Raw genomic sequence first — 23746 nt, forward strand, 5'->3', positions numbered from 1 at the left:
CTCTGTTTGCTGCAGGAGTTCAGAGACTCGACAGGTCCAGGGCTTTCTCCTCCTGGTCTTCTTCACTGGACGATGGGGAAAGTGGGTGCACACCTCATCCGTGCATGTGAGCACAGACTCTTCACCACAGACCAATGACTCCCTTCATTGCGGCTCCTGGGAGGCAGGAGGAGGAGACCCCGGGGAGGGAGGCTGGAGTTTGGTTGGAGTTGGAGCCTCGAACACGGAGCTGCGGCAAAATAAAAAAGCCAGTCAGTGGAGATATAGAGTCTGAGTGATCAGCTGGTTCAGGACGAACATCAGGCTGAACGAAAATCAATCAGATTTAAAGTAGTTCTGCACAACGAGGATTAGAATAATGTGTCGATAAGCATCAAATAATAGTGAAACACGTCAGGCTGCACAGGCTCACAATAAATATCACATGTTTAAAATCACTATAACTCTCAGGTTTAGGTTTCACAGCCTAAAGATTCATTTCCATCATTTTTATGTTTTTAATCCATATGAAAAGATCCTCAGATTAAAGATAATTCAGTGCAAATGTGTATGAAACAATTATACTGATTTAAAAAAAGAAAAGATTGATGACATTGCATTAACACAGAATTAAATAAACATTTAAAAGATAAGATCAGTTAAAACAGTCGCTCTGTGGAAGATAAACACACAGCATGTGTCATGTGGAGGCTCAATCATTTAAACTTTATATCTTTTATGTATAAATGCAATTTTGCTGCATGTGTAAACAATATAAATCAAGATTTATTGCAAAAATACATCCAAGTTAATAATAAATTAATATATTAAATCTAAGTCACGTTGATAGATGAATAAACCGTTAATTGTTTGTTTAGTAAGAATAGATTAAAATTAAGTTCTCTGTAAATCCCTTTAGTCTTTAAATAACATTCTGATCACACATTTATTATATGCTACTAATTGGTTAGATGTAAATAAACGTAGCATTTAATTGACATATTATTCATTAAACTAATAAATCTCAGTATTATATGTTTAAAAACCTAAATTCTATATGTGTTTTGTGAGTGTCAATGCTGCGTTCAAGTACATTTGGACAAACGTAAATAGTTTCTCAGGTGATGAGTTTTCTTGATTAAATATCCAGTTTTGTTTTGTGAAGTTAGATTACTTCACAGTTCGATTATATCGTTTTTGAAAGATGGTTTCTGACTAAAACTCAGCGAATATGTTAAAACTGATGCAAACTGTATTTTTTAGAGGAATTTATTTGCTGGAAAGAACTTGTGTCATCATGTGGCCTCTTATTAGATCAATGTTTCTGCTGCCATTCATTATTTGTCTGGAACAGCACTATAATGAAACAGTTCTGTACTCTGAAGTGGACTTACAAGTTAATACTAACACAAACCTTAATATTATTATTTTGCCTGTATTTAGTTCCTCTTTGTGTCCTTTATATTTAGGTTCAGCCATTTACAGCTTCATTTTTAAGACGTATATTATAAGATTGGTGATCCTCTATATGGGGAATTCATAATCGACACAGCAGCACAAGAGAAAAATCAAATAAGAATAAAATTAAAATACATAAAAGGAGGAACATTAAAACATGTACAAGCCAGTTTTTCCAAATGTGCAACATAAATTTTGCAGAAAACAACTCGGTTATTGTACAGATGTGTAACCTAGGAAACAAGTTTTTTTATATACATAAATAAGTTTATTTAATTCAATGTAGAAGGTTTTTTCTGCATTATTCCCAAATCAACTGTGAAATCTCAACGTGGCGCTTTTTTCCGATTTCCGTAAATGTGGCATCGGGTTTGCGTCTGACGTGTGCTTCTGACGTCATGACGCTGGCTGTGTTTGTTTCCCGTGCCGCGTAGATCCGAGTCGAGCTGAGCCGAGCCGAGCCAGACATGGAGCCCCCCAGCAGCGGCGGTCCGGCGGACCAGCTGCCCGCGGACGAGGCCCCGGAGGCGGACAGATCCAGGTCGCGGTCCGACAGGTTCGAAACAATCAGGACCACACAGCGGCTGCTAGGAGGCTAGCATGCTAACTGGAGGCTAGCATGCTAACTGGAGGCTAGCATGCTTACTGGAGGCTAGCATGCTAACAGGAGGCTAGCATGCTAACAGGAGGATAGCATGCTAACTGGAGGCTTGCATGCTAACAGGAGGCTAGCATGCTAACATGGAGGCTAGCATGCTAACAGGAGGCTAGCATGCTAACAGGAGGCTAGCATGCAAACTGGAGGCTAGCATGCAAACTGGAGGCTAGCATGCAAACTGGAGGCTAGCATGCTAACGCTACCTAGCGACCGCCCTCACGCGTTGTGTCAGCGTGGCTGCGGCGAACAAAAGACAAAACACAAACTACACAAACTACAACAACACAACAACTCATAAAAGCAAACATTCGGTTTCACGTTTCACACCCGGCTGCTGTCACCGTGCTAACGCTAGCTAGCTGCTGCAGAAAGCCTCCATGCTAGCTGATGGGGGAAACTTCTTTAAAATACGTACAAGGCTTCAAGGTGTTTTGTGTAGTTACTGGAGGTAGTTCAGTAGTTGTGTAGTTCAAACTGGTTTCCACCACGTGTCAACGCAGTCTGGTGAATCCGACTCAACAAACCAGCAGCTGTGAGTCACGTGGCTCCATGTGGACAAATGATGATCAATCAATCAATCAAGTTTTATTTGTATAGCCCACATTCACAAATCACAATTCGTCTCACAGGGCTTTAACAGTGGTGGGAAATTACGAAGTAGAAATACTTCGGTACTGTACTTAAGTAGATTTTACACATATCTGTACTTTACTTGAGTATTTATTTTCCTGACGACTTTTTACTTTTGCTTGTTACATTTGAACAAAAATATGTGTACTTTGTACTTCTTACATTCTCAATCTGGCTCGTTACTTGAGCAGCGGAGCACGGCGCACCTCTCTCTCTCTCTCATCTAGGGTTCAAAATTTGTAAAATTATACATTATATTATTATATATTATATTCCATTATATTCATATTGTTATAATTTTTCAGTCAGTTGAGATAAATCTTGAGGAGAAACATTTTGGATTGTTTTGTGTCTGTATAGGCCTACTATAAAAAGCACTTTACATTTTTAATTTTGGTACTTGAACTTTTACTTTTGATACTTAAGTACATTTCAACACCAGATACTTGTGCTACTTAAGTACCTTTAATATGAGCTACTTTAAGACTTTTACTCAAGTCATTTTCTGACGGGTGACTTTTACTTTTACCGAAGTCACTTTCAGGTAAGATATCTGTACTTTTACTCAAGTATGGCTTTCAAGTACTTTATACACCACTGGGCTTTAAAATGTTGTTACATCCTCTGTCCTTAACCCTCAACAAGAGTCAGGACAAACTACTAAAACCCTATTAACAGGTAAAAATATGTAGAAACCTCAGAGAGACACTTAGCCAGTTAGAATCCATCATCAGCCGCCGCCTCGGTCGTGGTCCACAGATGAGGGACGGAAGAAGAAGAAGTGAGGGATTCACAGGCCAGATAACTGTAATCTGTGGCTTGGACTGGTAACACTGGTGTAATAACACAACAGGGGGGGGGCAGTTCATCCTGAATCTGAACCAGAATCTTTCCATTCACCTTGTCTGTGGTTATTACACCTCCCATGAGGATTGTGCTCCACGTGTTGACTCGAGTGGAAGATTCCTGTGAAGTGTGTTATTCTCACAGGTTGATGACGGTTTGACTGCAGGACAAATGTAGGTCATAGAAGCATTAATATTAATTTATGCACATGAATAAGTGTTGATTTGCTGCTTTTGTCCCACAGCAATTTGAGTTAGTTGTTTTCTAAAGGCTTGTTACATGTCTTTACTGAGAATAATCATATGTCGCATAGATAAATATACATTTAAATCACAAACATACATTGTTCCAAACAGATGTGTAGTGATCCACTCTGTGTTCGCCCTCTGGATCATATCACGTTCATAAGGATGTTTATATGGAGAAGCTCATCCTCAGGAGACACTGACACAGGAACCGGACAGTCTGTCGTTTAAAGACTTCATTCAAGATTCAAGATTTTTATTATCAAATGCACAACAATAACATTAAGCAGTCGCTGGCAATTAAATGCTTGAGTCACAGGCTCGCTTCTAGCAATGCTCAAGTAATTACAACCAAAAAAAAAATAGAAATAGTATCAAATAGAATATCAAAATTTAAAGTAGAAAATAAAATATCTATATCTATATATATATATATATATATGAGCATTACTTGAGCATTGCTAGAAGATATTAATATATATTAGGGATGGGGGGAAAAATCGATTCAGTTACAAATTGCGATTCTTGTGAATGACGATTTTAAATCGCCTTTTTTTAAACATATTTATTGGTTTATACGGGGGGGATATATGGGGGGAGCAACATCACCCCAGAGCATGTTGACCAGCTCTTGTTTTTGCACAAGAATCTAAACATACCCAAGCACTAGCTTTGCGTCGCCTACATGCAAACAACAATAGCCTACTTTTTGTTTATTTCAAAGTTTATATTTTAAGTAAACTTTTATTCATTCTATTTAATTGACCTTTTATTTATTGTTTAAAAGTAGCCTAAGTGGCTTACATTTCTTAATCTGTCAGTTTGTGTGCAGTTGACAGGGGCTATACAATAATAGGGCACGTTTTTATTTCTTTTCTCTATTGGCTGCCCGGCAGTCATTAAGTTAATGTTAATATTTGAAATAAAACTTGTAAAGCTCTAAGTGAATTTGACTGTGTTGTATATGAAGGAATGATTCAACATTTTTCCATGGTCCAGTATTTAAAAAAAAAAAAAAATAACCAAAAGAAATCTCAGGAAATCGTAATATCGAGTCCCTGCCGATTCCCGTCCCTAATAAATATATATATATATATATATATACACATATATATAATAGTAGAAATGATCCTAATCTCTTGTAATGTAGCAGCCAAGTGATGACATCCTTACTCATGTGAACGCCGCCCCCCCCGCCTTGTGCTGTGTCCAGGGCAGTGGTGTGATTTCCTGGGGAGGGCTGGAGAGCTCCCCCTCCCTCCCCCTCAGCCTCACCTACAGTAGACGTCCCTGTGGAGAGACAGACGAGAGGGACACTCCCGAGCCCCGGACTCCCTCTCGTCTCTCTGCAGGACACACGAGCGTCTGCAGGTCCTCACGAGCTAAACAGAAAGGCTCTGAATGATGCAACTTTTAAAACGTTAGCACCTTGCTTCATATCTTCATAACTCTGATTGGTGAGAAACAGGTTTGGCTCTGGTACACCTGCCTTTCGTTTAGCTCTGAGGAACCTTCAGATGTCTTTCCATGAGTATAATGCCCGTAATGGAGCAGCAGCAGGGGGCTGGCTATGAGCTATCAAGGCATCTCTGATGGCAGCCAACCAAACACAGAACTAAAATCAAAGTTAACATGCAAGTGAAAGGTCACAGATTCATGTCTTTGATCCATCGTCTTTGATCTGGTTCGTGTTCCACGTTGTAATCTAAAGACTTGTGTCTGACGTGTGTCTCACCTCTGTCGTCCCTTCAGTGGGAGTGGGGACGACTCCTCCGACGGCCTCCCCGCCCGTGTCCCCCGCTGCCCTTTGACACCGTCCTTGTCGCCACGGAAACGGACCACGAGCCTGTCGAAGACGGAGCCTCCGCTGCTGAGGACGGACAAACGGACCATCTACACCGCAGGAAGACCCCCGTGGTACAACGTGGCCGGGACCACCTTCAAAGAGGCTTTTGTTATTGGTGAGAAGAAGACTTTGTATTTACAACCGTTTAGATTTTTAATTGTGAGAGGATTGTGTGTCGAGTGAATTCAACAAATCAAAAGTAGCACAGAGAATATGATGATAACGTCAGAAAATATATGAAAACAGCTTTTTACAAAGAGGATGGTTGTAACTCACTTTTTAATGGCCAACAATCCATAACACAATCTCAAACACAATCTCATAAACACAATCTCATAAACACAATCTCAACACAATTGTGCGACAGAATTGTTGTGTGTAGGGATTCTTGCCTTCGGCCGCGCTCTGCTGTGTCAGCAGTTCTAACGGCTCGGGACCACCGGGACCCTCGGACACTGCTGTCTCAGCACCGGATGCTGGAGCAGCCCTGGAGGATCGTGGTCTTTGCCGTCGGCGAGAAGCATATCACACAATATTTCTGTTGCAAAAGTGTGTGTGTGTTTGTGGGTTATGTAGGCGTGTCTGAGCCAGCACTGCGTCCCAAAGGCATTTCTTGAATTCTCAGTTTAAAGGCGTTGAGTATTACGTTTTTCAACCACACATTCTTGCTTTTGATATTTCTGGTTTGAAACCCTGGTTCTTGAGGCTCTGGCCTGATTCTTACAGCCCAGCCTCCATCTTGCTGAAGCAGCTCAGTGAAATATCTGCCTGAGGACGAGTTACAGCAGCAGTAAAATGAGCCGTGACACACACACTGTATGTGTTTGTGTGTGTTTGTGTGGTGTGCGCGTGAAATTTGCAGAGCCAATGTTCCGTGATTAAACACATCAGATGGGCTTTAGAAGGAACATGTGGAAAGAGAGGTGGACATTATCTTTAGTGGGCAATCTGTTATTGTCAATGGGCCTCGGAGACTGGGCACAATTTCACACTCAGCTGTGCTGTGGGCGATGTGGGTCCGGCAGAACTCGACAGAGCGAGGACGAGGACGAGAAACCGTTCAGAGGGATGGGGAGAGGGGGAAACACGTGGTGGATAGGAGATGTGGAGATTAGGGTTGCAAAATTCCGGGAATTTTCAAAGTTGGAAACTTTCCATGGGAATTAACGTGAATATACGGGAATTAACAGGATTTAATGGGAATAAACTGGAAATGTTGTGGGTAATTTATACTAACTGTATTTACCTTGTCATATACAGACATAAATATAAACATTTTGTTTTGTCATAGGCTGATTTGAGCCCTGAGGAAACTTTGGGCACTTGACTATATGCTTCTGCATCGTTGTGTCATTCTTAACATAGGTCTTTGCACAGTATTTGCAAATGTACACAGCCTTTCCTTCTACATTGGATGGGGTGAAATGTTTCCACACATGAGAGAGTGCACGTGGCATTGTTCTGTAGAATAAGATGAGAAAAAAGTTTGTAAAAAAACACTAATGCAATGCCAGAGATATAAATAGTTCCAAACAATTGGAATCGTCTGTAAACATATTTTACAATTGATGGATAAATGAATGGAAATAGTCTAGATGAACAGATGAACAATCCTCAATCAGCATGCTTATATATTTTCCCAGTAATATCATGGAAACTTACCTGACTAGTCCTTCACTCTACAGCAGGCCTCAGTAGCCCTGCTGTAGAGTGAAGGATGCTGGGAATTATCTGTGCATGTGATGGAAGAATGACCAGTGGAGGGTTGAAACTCAACGTTCCATACATCTTTAAAATAGAGTTTTGAATGATGTTTTTATTGCTCAGCGTTTAATTTGCATAGTTTGTTTTTTTTCAAAATTCCCGTACTTTATATTCCCGTGGGAAACTTTCCACCCCTTTGCAACCCTAGTAGAGATGGAAGAAGAGATGGAGGGATGCACCAAACGTGGAGGGAGAAAGTGGGTAGAAAAACCTTGTGAAGCATCATAGCTACCTGAGGATGCTGTTATCTTACATTCTGGTTTTATTGCTAATAGGAAGACAGTTTTATCTGCTGTAAGGAGACGTTTCACTGCTCAGAATGTGTCGTCTGTGCTGAATCCGTTGAAACACAGAGAGTAAGTCTGACGCTTTGCTCCTGTAACTCTGATGCTGTCATCATACACAGAAACCAGGAGCACTGCAGTGGTTCTTCCCTCGTCTCCCAGTCAGCAGTTTTAACCTTGATGGTTCTTATCGGAGTAAAAAACCCCAACACTTCACCGAGAGTTGTTTATAACACAGAAGTGGCTCCGTAGGCTATTTCTGTTCCCGTGCGCACACACACAAGCACGTGCAGAGACCAACAAACGCACAACAAATGCATCCTGTTTTTCACCTTCAGCCAGCGTGCCGTGCTGGCCCAGTTCCCAGGGCCGTTGTCCTGAAGGATTGCACTTGTGGTCTTTAACCCAGGAGGTCGGGTGAGGTAAAGAAAGGATCCGGACAAACTCATCTGTGGCGCAGCTGTATTGTTTTTTCTTGTAGTTTTTGACTCCAGCACAAAATATGGCTGCACACACAAATGTTCTATGCCTCTGCACAGTGACGGCTAGAGACAATATGTCTCCTTTCCAGCCACGTGGACGTGATATCCCAAGAAAGTCTTGAGGGAACTTCTTCATGATGAGTGTTTAATGTTCAGAGGTCAAAGCCACTGTGACCTCACAAGACACATGTTTTACCTTTTGAACACGATATCTAAAGAACACTTTGAGGAGTTTGGTTCATATTTGGTCCAAATGTCATTTCATGGAGCTCTTATCACACCGATGCTTTTTCAGATAATCATGTTTGGTTGCGATGAGTTATTTAATCTTATAAAAATGGGATTAAACATCCATATCAACAGAGAGCGATTCACACAGCACTTTGGGATCTGAAGAAGATTTAGCTGTTGTCTTCCTGTAATATAACAGATTCTTTGTTTGATTTCTACCAAACGGTTGGTAACTGGTTTGTGTTTCTGTGTTTCCCTCTCAGGTCTGTGCGGAGGAAGTGCTTCTGGTAAAACCACCGTGGCCAATAAGATCATCGAGGCGCTGGACGTTCCCTGGGTGGTGCTGCTCTCCATGGACTCCTTCTACAAGGTCATTTTAAAGTGTAAATAAGAGCTTTGATTAAACGTCGGGATTGCAGTACATTAACTCGCTCCGTGGACATTGTCTCCCTCGGGTTGTCAGTAAAAGTCTCGGACTGATAACCGTTCGACACAGTAGTTCATATCAATTACACCCCCCCTCTCCTCCGAGAGCCGAAGTCGATCATTCCTCAGCTTCACACAACTCACTGGATCTAAGAGTCAATTTACGTCTGTATGTCTCTGTGGTTTGGTGCTGGGTGTTGTAAGGTTAGTTAAGTTCACACCAGTGAGTGAAATAAGTCGGGTGGGTTCAGTCTTAAAGGAAAACTCCACTGTGCTCATATATGTACACACACACACGCACACACACACGCAATAATATGTGCAGAAGATCTCTTGTGATGTGTTCAAGGTGAATGGGAAACGACGTACTTTGCATTCTAGTCTGTTCCGTCTCCTTTTGAGTTTAATTTAACAGATGAGCTGGTGCATATCTTTCATGGTCCGCAGGCGTTAAGTTTTCATATTTCTCCGTTGGTCCATTCTTGTGAACGTCAAGAGCAGGAATGCTCAGAGGGGAATTTCATTATATCCGACACAAAGGTGCACTGCAGATTTTGGAGGGCAAAGTTCACTGTGACCCACAAATACTTTCTTTGGCCATTTGTCAGAAATTCAAGGACAAATCTTGACAAAAAAAAATCGTTTTATACCCATAAGGTCATTTTGGAACCATAGTGTTCAGCAAAATCCCTTTTTGGCCGTTGGTGGACAACTGTCAGATGCTAATTTAGGTTCTTTTAAAGATAAACATCAATCCATATATGAACATCTTTAGTCTGGAGTCGTGCGTCTCTAACTCGTTGCTGTTTCTGTGTTTTTCAGGTGTTGAATAAAGAAGATGAGGAGCTGGCGGCCAAGAACGAGTATAACTTTGACCACCCTGACGCTTTCGACTTCGAGCTGCTGGTCACTGTCCTCCGAAAGCTGAAGAAAGGCAAAAGCATCAAAGTGCCGGTGTACGACTTCAACTCTCACTGCAGACGCAAAGAATGGGTGAGGCTTTCACCACATCAGCGTATCGTATCTCTCCCTTTGAGATGATGTTTGATTCCCCAGGACTTTATTTACCGATGCTGTGTAAACAAGAATGGTTCTCAGTCGAGTCCATAACTTCGTCGAGACCAAAAAGTCCTTTTAGATTCAGCTTATCGGGTCTGTCCCTTTGTCTGAAGCTTGTGGCAAATGAAAACTTTCTTGGCTCCATCTTTCCACCAAGTTTCATGGAAATCTTTTCAGTAGTTTTTGCACAATCCTGCTGTTAAACAAACAAATGGACCGGGCTGATAATACATCGTCCTTGGAGGTGATAATAGAGCTTGTGTCACTTTACAGCTATGTACCTGTTCACATTGTGATTGTGGCATCACTACTCATCACCTGTGCCATGTAGGTTATGTTTTCACCTCTGTTCATTCATCGGGGAAGAACTCATTATGGTTTAGTGCGGATCCAGATCCCAGGGCGCATACAAGATTTAGTTTTCACTTTCTTTAACATTGCCACATAGGATGTTCTTCAACTTTTTCTATGATTTCTCTGAAAATAATTACTGGATGTTGATGAAAAAATGAAGGCACATTTAGAGGATATATGTGAGTGAATATTATGCAGCTTGATTGAATTTAAGATTTACAATCTACTGGGTGACATTCTAGTTTTGTTGCTTTTTTAATGTTTATCTTATTCACATTTGAAGCTAATGGTTAAGCTAAACAGTTGGAGTAAGAGTGTTAGGTAAATAAAAAGCACTTACTGTCATTGATTCCTTTTTCAATTAGAATTTCGACATCGTTCTCAGAAAAGTTGATAATCGTCTATATTAGCGAATCATAACCATGTCGTCGTTATAATTCTCAGTGGGACGAACCATTCCACTTCACTTTGAAGGGGATAATCTTTCCTCATAAGAATATGAAATTGAGTTCTTGCTGTAAGAATCACTTAAACCCCCCCGGGGACGTACTGCTCGAACGCCGGCTTCACAAACTTGTTGTACTGCTTGATGATGCCGCTGATGTTGCTGATAGAACTGATGCCAATGGAAATGCCGGCTAATTTGCTAATTATTAAGGATTTAGTGAACAGGACATTAACCCAAGCAAAGAGCAGGAGTCCCGTCCCAGGAGCTTTGTGAAGAATCAATCTGGCCGTGTTGCACTCTGACAACTCCTCTCTATTTCTTTGCAATGTAATTTCATGGCTGAAAGACACAACGCCATGCGGGAAATCGCCTCTCACGACTCGTGACTCCGGAATCATTTTATGGTTTTCGTACTGTTGTGAATGTGATTAAGCCACGAGGACCAACCAGCTGCAGGCTGTACACACTGCCTGTGTTTAAATGTGTGTGTTTGTTGTGTGGACCAACGAGAAGCCACAGTCAAGTTTCTTATTCTCTCATGAAGCCGGAGGTCACCTTCTCTCCTTCTCTCGCTCTATACGCTTAAAGACTCACTGAATCATCTCTGAAAAGGAAAAGGGAAATGAATGAATCGATAAACACTCATCTCTTTCTTCAGATTCCACTTTACCTCTTTACACACAATCTCTCTCTCCCTCTCCTGTTCTCTCTCTCTCTCTCATTCTTTGCTCATTCTCTTGCTCTCGTCCTCTCTTTCTTCGAATCAATACCCAAGTGTCCAGTCCATTGACCCGAGCACGACGCCGGTAAGAGGAAGTTAATAGGATTGTGACGAGCTCAGCACCATTTTGTCTTTGATTGAGGGAGTGATTCATTTCTCTCGCTCCCACACAAACACGTTCACAAACAGTTCAGGTTCAGGATGAGCTTTATCAGATAATGAACCTGAGAAGAGATGGTTGAGGTTTTCCTGTATTTGTTGGCGTGATGTCTATTGAGTCTATTTGACATATTTAAAACATCGGCTTTGGAGAAGAAGACTCCTTCAGCACAGTTTCAGATCTCAAGTGTTCACGCAGTTTGATTCGGTGGAAACTGAAAGTAGAAAGATGCTCCTTCTACTGCACAGACTTTGCGGCCTCTTGCTGCAGGACGTCTCTTTAATCAATATCTGTTTATTCTTCAGAAAACCGTGTACGGGGCCAATGTGGTGATCTTTGAGGGAATCCTGGCCTTCGCCAACAAGGAGCTTCTGAAGGTAAGAACAGTTCAATCTATTAATCAGTAAAGTCTTCTTCCTCACCATCACAGCTCACCTGAAGTGTTTACTCACATCAACACATTCAGCATTTCCTTCTCTGGTTGTTCTATGAGCTGTTTCGGAACCTAACAATTCTCAAGGATATAAAGCAATTCTGGGGTTTTTCCCCCCGTTTAAATCCACTAGACTTTAAACTTTATTGTTCCCTGAGGGAAATTCGTTTTCAGTCGTTTCAGTGCAGCTAAGACCTGTGAGGGACGAGCAGACCAGGTTTATGAGCAGGAACGAATTCTGCAGTTTTAAAATCACAATGCCGACGCTCAGAGGAAATCCATGAGCTCTGAGCAGGAGTCGTCTTTATGGGGGAGCGGTGCTGCTGCATCCTTTTGTAAAGAGGGGGGTTGTGAGTCTGTGAGTGTGTGTGTGTGTCTGTGAGTGTGTGATCTGGACCGTGGTGATAAGGCTGGCGGCCCCCCCTCCCCCGAGACCCAGCTGTGTAGTTGATTATCCTCATAAGAGCCATTGTCCGCAGTGATTAATTGTTTTCCGTGTCCATTCTCGGAATTGAAGTCAATTACAGCCGTGGATCTGATATGCTAATGAAGAGGTGTGAGTTTTAGAGAGCCAGAGCCTGCGGACACACACACAGCAGTTTATTAGGAACACCAAGCTAATGCTAATGCAGCCTAATAAAACAGCTGTACAGTAAATCCTCCCTTAATATCCAGTCCCTGATCTGGATCCAAATTTAATGAGCTTTCACCTCACCTGCACCACATCCTTCCACCAGGCTGCTATTCCATCCAGTGTTTTTTGTGTGATAAGCTCCTTATCACGCAGAGATAACTGTGAACTCATTTACGTCCGTCTCCGGGCCGACAGCCGTGCTTATCCAGCAACATGCCATCATTTGTTCAGTCCTTTTGTCAGATTTACAGCAAGGAAGGAATCCAGCGGCTTGTTGTGCCACTGAGTTATACCTGTACCCCCCCCCCCACTGTCCTGCACGTCTGCATCACTCACACACGCCTTTTTCTTTCCCTGCTCATCAATAGTTCTTTCTCTGAGCGGAGCCGACACTTCTTTGTTGTTCCTCCTCCGTTGTGGTACTGCCTCATTGATTTTTCCTGGTTTTTGCTGAGTTAAGGTTCAGTTTAATTGAGCTCGGTAGACGGATCAGCAGCCGACTTTCTCTCTTAACGGTGACAACGATAACTGATGTCTCCTCGGTTTGCACTTCTGATCCCTCGTCGAGTCACTGGAGCAGCTCAAAGAGCTTTTTCACTGTCTCTCTCAGGACTGTTGGCTTCTCTGACGGAGCTTTAATATGAAGCTTACACAGTCTCTTTCCACACACTTATACTTTACTCAATGTACGAGGATTCACTCAATTAATCCTTTTATCAAACAAATGAAAATCAAATTAATCTGTGACAAAACAATGTCCAGTTCATCTTCTCTAATCTGAAACTAATCTTAATTTATATTAAACATCTTTCTTATTTGAATAAGTAATTTGTTTTTCTGAAATTCTTCAGAAAAGTTCTTACATTGTCTCATTGAGATATTTAGGGACAGAAATCCGTCTAAAGCTGCATAAGACGTGAAGAAATGTAGAAAACAAATCAAAGTGAGTTATAATTTCTCCCTCTCTCTCTCTCTCCCTCTCTCCCTCTCTCCCCAGCTTCTGGACATGAAGGTGTTTGTTGACACGGACTCGGACATCCGCCTGATCCGGCGTCTGAAGAGAGACGTTTCACAGCGTGGACGCAACATCAGCGGCATCATCAAGCAGTACAACAAGTTCGTGAAGCCGGCGTTCGAGCAGTACATCGAACCCACGGTGCAGGTCGCCGACATCGTGGTGCCCAGAGGTCAGAGGTCATCTGATGTGTTGTTTAAAACATAACCCTTTTGTTTGTTTGTATGTTTATACTTAATAACGTTCAGTTTGTTGTTGTATGTGCTCTGTTATTATAAAATATAAATGATCTCTATGTGAACACTGAATAACTGTGACTCCTTGTTCTCTGGGTGTTATTTGCAGGAGGTGAGAATTTCGTAGCGTTGGATTTAATTGTTCAACACGTTCACAGTCAACTGGAGAAGGTAAAAATTAATTTATTGTCATGATTTTACTGTTTTCTTTCAATCTAGGTTATTTTCACTCTTACAGTCGGTTAATCTTTGTTCACGATGTGACATTTAGTAGAGAAAGTGCTGCCTCAGCTCCGTATTGTGCTGATAAAAATGATCCAGTTTATTTTCTAGAATGTGATTCTCCGTAAAGAATAATCTAACGTGACCTGGCTTTATACTGATAAAAATAATAACAATTTATACTTCTCTAACTGCTAAATTCTCTAGACTTGGAGGCTCCTAGATTGAATCAATAGTCTCATAAAAGATTCTGTCCATGTGCAGTAATATGTGCTCAAATAAGAAACTTCCTACAGTTTATTAAGCCTCAGAACCTCTGTTAGCTGTGTGAACGTGGCCGATGTTTCTGTTTCACACCTGAATCCTCCCTGATGCTCCCTGTCGGGTCGGTGGAGAGAACAGGTTCAGTCAAAGATCATTATTAACCAGCGCAGATGCTAAATAACGTTAAAACATTTCCTCAGCCAGATCTGTAAACAAATCTGAAGGCTGGTCAGGAGTGTGTTGGAAGTAAAGGTATTTGTTTTACCACTTCCTCCCTCTGCTGGTTGAAAGAGGTAAACGATGGTCATGGAAATTCTGAACACGGACAAAGTCAAACCGTGGATTTACTCTCGTGACCATATTACCTTTGTGAGATCCTCTCCTCTCTTCCCTCATCTCTGAACGTGGTGAGTCCACAGGCGGAACCTGAGATAAACGATCCTGTGAGAGAGCAGAGGTTTATCTTTACTCACACACACGGTCATCCAGTCGGTTTATGACCTTTAACAAACTATGATTTGTTCACTTTAACATATTCAAGCAGAACACAAGTAATCTACATTATGTAACTTGGACGAGTCCATACCAAATTTATTGAATATTCATCTGAGCTTTTTGGATATAAAGATTGTTGTTGTTTCTAAACAAAATTAGATAGCATTACTTCTGCGTTGATGGTTTTATAACTTGTACCACAAAGTAAAATATACAAATCCAAATGTATCATCAGTTCAGTTAATGTCTTTCATTCGTGAAGTTTAAATAGACAAACATTTATTTTGCTCTAAGTGTTTGAAAAATGGCCTTTGGGGGATTTGACATTACAGATGATATTTTCTGAACAATGTCTTATCTCATGTTTTCTTATGTTTCTCACCCGTGTGTGTGTGTGTGTCCTTTGTGTGTGTCCTTCGTGTGTGTCCTTTGTGTGTGACCCCCCCTGCCTGGCTGAATTCTGTGTAACCATTCCAGCGTGAGAGCACAGTGAGGTATGACTGTCAGAGCTTTATACTTTGTGATAACTTCTGCAGCTTCTCCCTCTCACCTCCTTTATCTGCTGTTGTTTTTCTCTTTCTTCGTCTTCACATCCTTTAACCACAAAAGACGACAGGCAGATAAAAAAGAGTTTGATACAAATCAGTATCAGAAATGTCCGAATCCTTAATATCGGCATCAGACCCCAAAAATCCCTATCGGTCATCTGATAAAACCCCTGCGGCAAACAGACAAGAGAAATTAACCATGTCAATGTGCTGCACCTTTTTTTTTCATGACCGTAATAGAAAATAAAGTTTAATTCTCAAACAGCAGGTTAAGCCCCCCCCCCATTACGAAAGTGAAAATATGTAATTATATCTTTGCACAGAGCTGCATCCCCTGCTGTTAAAATGAATGTGATCAGTGGTGTCCACTTGAATGGAGCCAATAGATGCCAGTATTTCCCCTACCATTCTATTAGGGGGGCGCTGGCTAATGTGTACAACTTCAGGCAGGGTTGTGTCTTCACTTTGTCGTCCCTACAGGCAAGATACCCTACAGCTGTATTGTCACCCTGCTGGAAACAAATGCAAACACAACCCCAGGCCCATTCAGTGAAGATAGTCTAATGATAAATAAACAGGCTTACATGTAGATGAGTGGACAAGCTGGCAGGCAGGTACACAGGCAGGTAAACATCCAGGCAGTTACACAATACAGCTAATAGACACAAAAGGTTCATTTGGTCTATTAGTGTTCTTAGGTAGAATCAAGGGGCACTTGTTTATTCTGTTGTGTTGATTCTTTGTTGTCGCTAGAAGTTCAGATGCACTTGTCCAATACTATTTTAACCTCAGCATCTCGGGTTCAAAATTTGTAAAATTATACATTATATATATAGTGTTGTTATAATTTTTTAGTCAGTTGAAATAAAAATTTGGTACTTGTACTTTTACTTTTGATACTTAAGTACATTTCAACACCAGATACTTTTGATACTTAAGTACTTTTAATATGAGCAACTCTAAGACTTTAACTCAAGTCATTTTCTGACGGGTGACTTTTACTTTAACCGGAGTCACTTTCAAGTAAGATATCTGTACTTTTACTCAAGTATGGCTTTCAAGTACTTTATACACCACTGTTTTTAAGAATGTTATGTCGCATACGTAGACAGCATAAACAGGCAGTTGTGAGAGGAAACCAGACCCGGACATTTATAGTCTCCCTGCCAGTCCTACAGAAGGGACAAACACATGACGTCTGAGCATCACAGAATAGCCTGTCAGCGCCGAAATCCAATGTACAGTTCAAAATCATCAAAAGAAACACATTAACATCATGATTCCTTTAAGTTTTTGTGTCCGTGTTTGTCCCCCCCCCAAAGCTGTAAACCTAGGGGAAACACTGGATGTAAAAGTAAGAAATTGGACAGTAAAACTGCGGAACAGGAACAAATGACTGGCCGACACAATGAAAACAAACGAAGCAGGTCTTCCTCTGCTCTCCTGCTCCTCAGCTCATTTCTATTCTCAGCGAGCTTGGACCAGTCTTCACTTTATGAACCTCATTAAAAATCTTTACTGTTTTACACATTGGCTGAATCTGCTTCGCATCAGGTTCCACAGTTCCACTTTCACACAGACGCACTGAAACGCATCGGAGCGGGAACTCTGCACGAAGATAAACTCGTGATCTTCACCTTAAGCCAGCAGGAGGTGATTGATTCCTTACATATGAAGCGTCTCGCCCAAAGAAACACAAATATAGATTGTAAATAAAGGTAGACGAGGCGATTAACCATCAAATAACTAATTAAAAGTAAACTAATTAGAAACTTGAGCACTTTGTTCCACCTGCCAACATGGAGGAGACGTGTTTTTGACACATTCAGATGATTTGACTTCACTTTGGGATCGTTCGTCCATCTTTACACAGTCTGTCGTGAAAAATGAAATGTTCAGGCTTTGTGTTTCTGTAACAGACAAAGAAACTTTAAGTTTAATAGAACAAAATCCAAATATGATCCTCAGGCTTTGGGTTAAAACGTCGACATTAAGGTAAAACGAAAAAGAAGCCTGGTATGGAAATGTCTCAGCTATATTTCACAGCTGAAGCCACATTTAAAAATCCACTTTAGTCTTTAGGTGAAAGTTGGTTTCATGGTTTTTGTCGTCGTTCTCTGAAGATCAATTCTCCGCTCAGTGAATAAATGAGCAGGAACAGAGGCTCCTCTCAAAGCTCCACTGCCTGAGCAGCAATTAACCATAAATAATAATCCATGATCTATATTCTGGACCTAACTGAGCTATTTGTTGAGTGTTGCACCGACAGCGGTGATGTAGTGGAGCTGCTTCTCTGCTCTAATACTCTTCTTCTTCCTTTCTCTTTTTTAATTTCACTTCCTGTCCTGTGTGTATTATTTCCCTGTCCTGTACTTCTTTATCTCCTCCCCCCCCCACACTTTTAATCACTTTATTCCACCAAATGAAAATCTGTCACCTTCTTCAGAGGAAGCTCCGCTGGGATATGTGAGGCTCCCTTTGTGCATCCTCATAGTTTCTATGCACTCAGGCCTTTTGCTGTGCATCTCTAACCTAAACCGAAGCCAACATGCTACCTGGATATTTCTTGCGCCTTTTCATTAGATCCCGACGATTTATCGGCTGAAAAGTTCTATCAGTCATTCACGAGACAAATCTGTATAATTACCTTACGGGAACAAGTAGGTGAGAAGAGAATTTCTTAAAAGAACATCGACAACTTGTGCGCACAAGATAAACAAACATCAGCTGCTATTTGGCGACAGAAATCTAACTCCTTGTTTTTGATAATTGGCTCAAGGTGATGGTGCTCACTCTGAGACATGACTCAGTTCTTCCTGTTTGTATCAATACAGAACGTCCTGCTTCCTTCTGCAGTCATATGACAAGAACTTCTTCCAGAGCCTCATTTCGTATAAAAGATTATGATGTAAACATATTTCTATACTTGACATTTGTAGAGAAACATTAACAGAAGGAAACGAGTCTGTATCATTAACTTAGAAGAGGCATACCAACACCTTTAGCTGCTTGGCAAGAAACAATCGATTTCTTTGACTTTTCGCATGTTCATTTTCTTTTTTGTCTGACACCAACATCAGTTTCTCTTGTGCTCGACTCGTTTGTACAAACAGGCAACGCTAACTTTAAGTGTCTAAAGCTTTTCTGGTGTTTAAAAGAGACAAATGTTTTTTTTTATGTTTAAACTCGTGATGTTTATTGTGTGTGTTTGCCACAGATCGGCTCTGGCCTCGGCTCATCAGGGTCAGCCGTTACCAAACACCCTCAGTCTCATGGAGAGCACGCCGCAGGTCCGAGGCATGCACACCATCATCAGGTCAGAACACACTTTCACACTCGCACATTTCACGAGCAACGTTTTCTGACAATAATTGTAAATGAGATATGTTAGAAGATCTTTAAAATCCCTTAAAGCTAGAGGAAATGAACAGGAAAGTCAAAATGGACAAAGGAAGACACAGAGACGTCCTGACTTTTACTCACTTGTGTGCTTTTACAAATGTTTGTTGTCCCCTCTGTGTGTTTGTGTGTCTGTGTAGGAACAAGGAGACAAACCGAGACGAGTTTATCTTCTACTCCAAAAGATTAATGAGGCTTCTGATCGAACACGCCCTCTCCTTCCTGCCTCTCAAGGTTGGTCCTTGTGTTTGTTTTACGACTACCTGACCTCGGGCTTCCAGTCCACTTCAAGGTTGAATATTGTTGAACGTAAAAAAGTAAAAGAATATCTGTCCACTACTCAAAACTGGAAGAATAGACATCATCTCTGCCAAGTCCTTCAGACCCTTAAATTCACTCCAGATGCACCAGAGTGTGTCAACAGCCATTAATTATTCCCTGGTTAATCTTTGAGAATGTCAAAGAAATCTCCAAATGTTAAAGAAAGTGATGAAAAAAGTTTCTTGCCCTTTGCAACCATTTCAAATGTATATCTTGAGCCACGTCCTGTCATCACAACAAGCTGAGGTGAAAACATAACCTCCTCGGTGCTGGTAATAACAGCACTAGCTTCGATTGGTTTAAACCAGTAGAAAACTGTGAACCTTCCCGTGTTCTAGTCTCTCACTAGTAGAGTCAGAGGTGACGAGATGTTTCACTTTCTGTTTTCACTGATTCTTTCCCTTCGTCCCTTTTGTCTCTGCAGCCAGTTTCTGTGGAGACGCCTCAGGGTGGCGTCTACGAAGGCAAGAGGCTGGGCGGCCAACGAGTGAGTCGACTTCCTCTCTGCTGCTCGACAGTTACACCTCAAACCCCAGATGAGCTGCTGCATCCTTTAATCCTCTGAACGTGTTTAATTCCTCTCCTCTGTGTTCGTGTAGATCACCGGTGTTTCGATCCTGAGAGCAGGAGAGACCATGGAGCAGGCTCTGATGGCCGTGTGCAAAGACATCCGACTGGGAAAGATCCTCATCCAGACCAACCATGACACTGGAGAACCAGAGGTGCGGAACTTGTATACATTACAACTAATCCGTCTTGTGTGCTATAAAGAAGCAGCGCCTCACAAAGTAAAAGCAATGACATTTAAAGTTAAATTATATATTTAACCAGTTTCGAGCCACAGGAAAGTACTTGTTTTCGTTCAGCCCTCTAGTTAATACTCAGGACATTGTCCCGAGTGAGGCAACGAGAGAAAAAAGCAGGAGATTCTCTGATTTTAACTTTGCAGAACAGTCTGATTCAGGTTGTGAAAATCTGTTCACTCTCCTGTTTCCTTCCTCCAGCTTCACTACCTCCGTCTGCCCAAAGACATCACTGAGGACTACGTCATCCTGATGGACAGCACCGTGTCCACCGGAGCTGCTGCTCTCATGGCCATCCGAGTTCTGCTGGTGGGTGAACACTTACTATCCTTAAAATCATTTCCATCTATCAGTGGGAGGAGACTTATCCTACTGGCTCTTTCCAGTGACTGTATATACTTCACTCATTCATGTAAGAAAGGTAGAATAGACAGTGGGGCTCTTCAGCTGTAGATTCAGGATGTGTCATGTCCACCGAGCGTGTAAATGGATGATATCTCATTAAAATCTGCACTTACTGCAGGTGAGTAGTTTTATGATTTATACAATATTGTGCAGGTGGATCTCCGACCATGTGACTGTTTCCCTCAACGCTATTAACGGAGCTGAAATTATGTGTATTTCAACTTTGAGCATATTTTCTGGTTTGAAAGGTAAAATCGTTTTCTCCGTCCTAAATGAATATCCTCTCTCTCTCTCTCTCTCTCTCATCAGGACCATGATGTAGCGGAGGATAAGATCTTCCTGTTGTCGCTGCTCATGGCAGAGATGGGCGTTCACTCGGTGGCCTACGCGTACCCTAAAGTCCGGATCATCACGACGGCGGTGGACAAAGAGGTCAACGACCAGTTCCACATCATACCCGGCATCGGTGAGGTCGTTTTCTGTTTCTCACACCTCCGGCTGTCGTCTGCTGATTCGTTTGTAATAGAGGTGCAACGATTAGTTGACGTCGACAAAAATCGATGACAAAAATAGTCGCCGACGAATTTACTCGTCGATGAATCGTTGATTACGTCATAGCGCGTGTTTCTCGTGCCGCGCAGCGGAACTAAACGTTGTTTTAACGGAGGTGCTGATGGAAGTAGCTGAGGAGTGAGCCATCTCGCTCCCTTCCTATCTCTTTTAGCACAAAGTAAAACGTTCGGGAGAACTTCACTCTTAACAGCCCGAAAAAAACTGCCTGCAGTATCTGTACAGCGGACCTGCTCTCCATGGAAGCAGGACACGTGCATGCGAGGAGGAGGAGTCACGTGTGACTTTGTAACGGAGACGATGCGGACTCGCCTCTGTCAGATGTTATATATAAACGTTTATACCCGTGTGCAGGATTGTAGCATCCATTACAAAAATATGGTTTAAACTTTTTTTTAACGAGTTTAAAAGCGAGATGTTATCCTATTGCCTGACAAACATCTTTTTTTAATCACAATTATTTAGTCCGAAGAAGACTGTAGTTTTGTTTGTTGTTTTTATTATTGTTATTTTCCCTGTCCTTTTTGTTAACACGAAAAATGGATACTTGATTTTTAATTCATTTTTAGTACCAGCACTTGGCCTGTTCTTGGTTCACAGTAAAAAGGGAAACTTGAATTTAAATTAATTTTTTTTTATTAACAGTTTGCCTGTCCTTGGTTTTAAATGGACAAAAACTTGATTTTTCTTTGCTTTTGTGTCAACAGTACCCTTATATGCAGCAAAGTTTATTAAAAGACATTTTTTATAATGAAGTATCGATATTTATTGTCTTTATTTTCAGTCAACACATGCCTCGAACAACCTCAAGCTAAATTTAAAAGCTGCTTGCTAAATAAGAGCAATTGAGAATTTGTGTCATTCATTATCCGATTAGTCGATTAATTGTTTCAATAATCGGTGACTAATCGACTATCAGAATAGTCGTTAGTTGCAGCCCTAGTTTGCAATATTATATTAAAAATAGTTTACGACTGTTGTCTCAGTGTCCTGTGGTAGGACCTGTCTGTCCTCACGGAGCTGTAGGAGCTGCTCGGCTCAGTCTCGTGCGTCAGAGTGAGCCGCTGCTGAGTTAATCTTAAACCTGTAACGGCAGCTGGCAGAGGACTGTGTTAGAGGTGATGCATGAGTCCATCAGTGGAGGTGTTCAGCAGCGTCTCAGAGGAATGGAAGCTGCTGCAGTGCTGCTCTCTGGGGGGGAAACTGTCCAATGAGCGGGTATTTGAGAGGCTCAATCTGATCAGATGACAACTAATCAGATTCACACGTATCTATAATGACTAAACGTATTTCTGCAGGTCTGTGTCTTCTGTCGTTTCACCTGCTGCTGTATCATCTCCACTTTCTCCTCCTCAGGTAACTTTGGAGATCGTTACTTCGGCACGGACGCTCCCTCCGACTGGTGTGAAAGTGACGAGGGGATGGACATCTGAGCAGAGGACCAATCAGAGACGTGGAGCGTTGTTACAAAAGCACTTGTCTGTTTAGAACAAAGAAAAAGACTCTTCTTCATCCCCTCGCGGCTCCGACCTGCTCGTCTTCGTCCTCCTGACCTGCGAGGTGAAGCTGCACCATCGGGTCTCAGTCCATTCCCCATTCCTGTTTACAGCAACGTGTCGAGACGTCAGAGTTCCCAGCGTTGCTTCTCATGTGGATATTTTCTGGCTTTGACGTCTTTTCACACACTGACATCTCGACGGTCTGAGCTGCACAACCTACTGAGAAGAAAACGCTTGATTATAATGTTGAAACTTGAGAAGCTGTCGATGTTGACACCTTTAGAATTAACGCGAGTGTTTGGTTCCTCTCAGGATTTCGTTGGAGGAGATTCAGCCGAAGAAAGTTCAAACTAGAGCGATGCTCGGTTTCATCGGCTGGAACAAAAGAAAAAGACGATCGATCAATCTGCTCCACGTTGATTCAGTAATAATAAAGTTTTGCACAAAGACACAACACCCTCCTTATCTTCTAAGACTAGTCTTTGTCATAAACATAGAAATATTCGTTATTATAATATTCTTAGTGTTTATTTTGAGCTGCTGTTGCTTTACTGTTTTGTAAAACTTGTGTTTTCTCAGGCAACTTTTACTGAAAGGGACGACAAAGATCCGTGAACTTGAACAAGAACAATGACGAGTCTGATTTCCGTTAGCCTATTACTAAGTTACCAATTTAGCTTTTAGAAGCACTCATTTAACAAAAAGGTTTATAAATGTTTAAAAACGTTTTAAATGTAGCTATGAGCAGATGTAGGTGTTTTGTTAACTCCTCCAGATGAAGTAACACTAGTAAAACAAAGGTTCCATTATTTACAGTATCACTGATGGAGGAGTTATTTACTGTATTTCTGCTAGAGGGCAGCAAACTTCACTTTTCCCTGTTTACATCAGATGTGAGGCACAAAGCAGATCTCGTGGTGCCTTCGTGTTTTGTAGGAAATAGCGTGAGAGCAAATGAATTAGACGTTGGAATCATAATTTTGTTATATTTATTTTTCTCACGTCTTTTTAAGGAGGAGATTTAAATCAGACTGATTCATACGCTTGCTGCTGCTTGTGGCCATTTTTTAATTGTATTTTTTTGAATTATTTATTGTGTTGTACGATTGAAATCACTGCCATGTTTTCCAAATTGCAGATCCAAGATTTGTACAGGTTTTGGTGATGATTTGTTTTTAAAGACACCGACTGTTGCGCTGATACATTCACTGTCCAGGTCATAGAATGTAAAGAGCTTCTTCCAACTGTCCAGACATGAGGGCAAAATATAAACTGAATCCAAGCGCTGCCAACTTGTGCCGATTATCTCTC

The 23746-nt window shown here is 41.5% G+C and overlaps 1 protein-coding gene across 1 annotated transcript; it reads left to right on the top strand.

The window, feature by feature from the left end:
- The first annotated feature begins 1892 nt into the window (after nucleotides 1-1892).
- Nucleotides 1893-22824, top strand: si:ch211-243j20.2 (uridine-cytidine kinase-like 1). The gene is made up of 15 exons (XM_061091215.1): nucleotides 1893-1993; nucleotides 5569-5777; nucleotides 8687-8793; nucleotides 9672-9842; nucleotides 11897-11968; nucleotides 13656-13845; nucleotides 14019-14080; nucleotides 15368-15384; nucleotides 18656-18754; nucleotides 18978-19071; nucleotides 19583-19645; nucleotides 19758-19880; nucleotides 20163-20270; nucleotides 20676-20832; nucleotides 22293-22824. Exons 1-15 carry the CDS (start codon nucleotides 1905-1907, stop codon nucleotides 22367-22369), a joined length of 1638 nt encoding a protein of 545 aa, XP_060947198.1. The 5' UTR covers nucleotides 1893-1904; the 3' UTR covers nucleotides 22370-22824.
- Nucleotides 22825-23746: the final 922 nt, after the last annotated feature.

The sequence above is a fragment of the Limanda limanda genome, chromosome 18, assembly GCF_963576545.1.
Source record: "Limanda limanda chromosome 18, fLimLim1.1, whole genome shotgun sequence".
NCBI lineage: Eukaryota > Metazoa > Chordata > Actinopteri > Pleuronectiformes > Pleuronectidae > Limanda > Limanda limanda.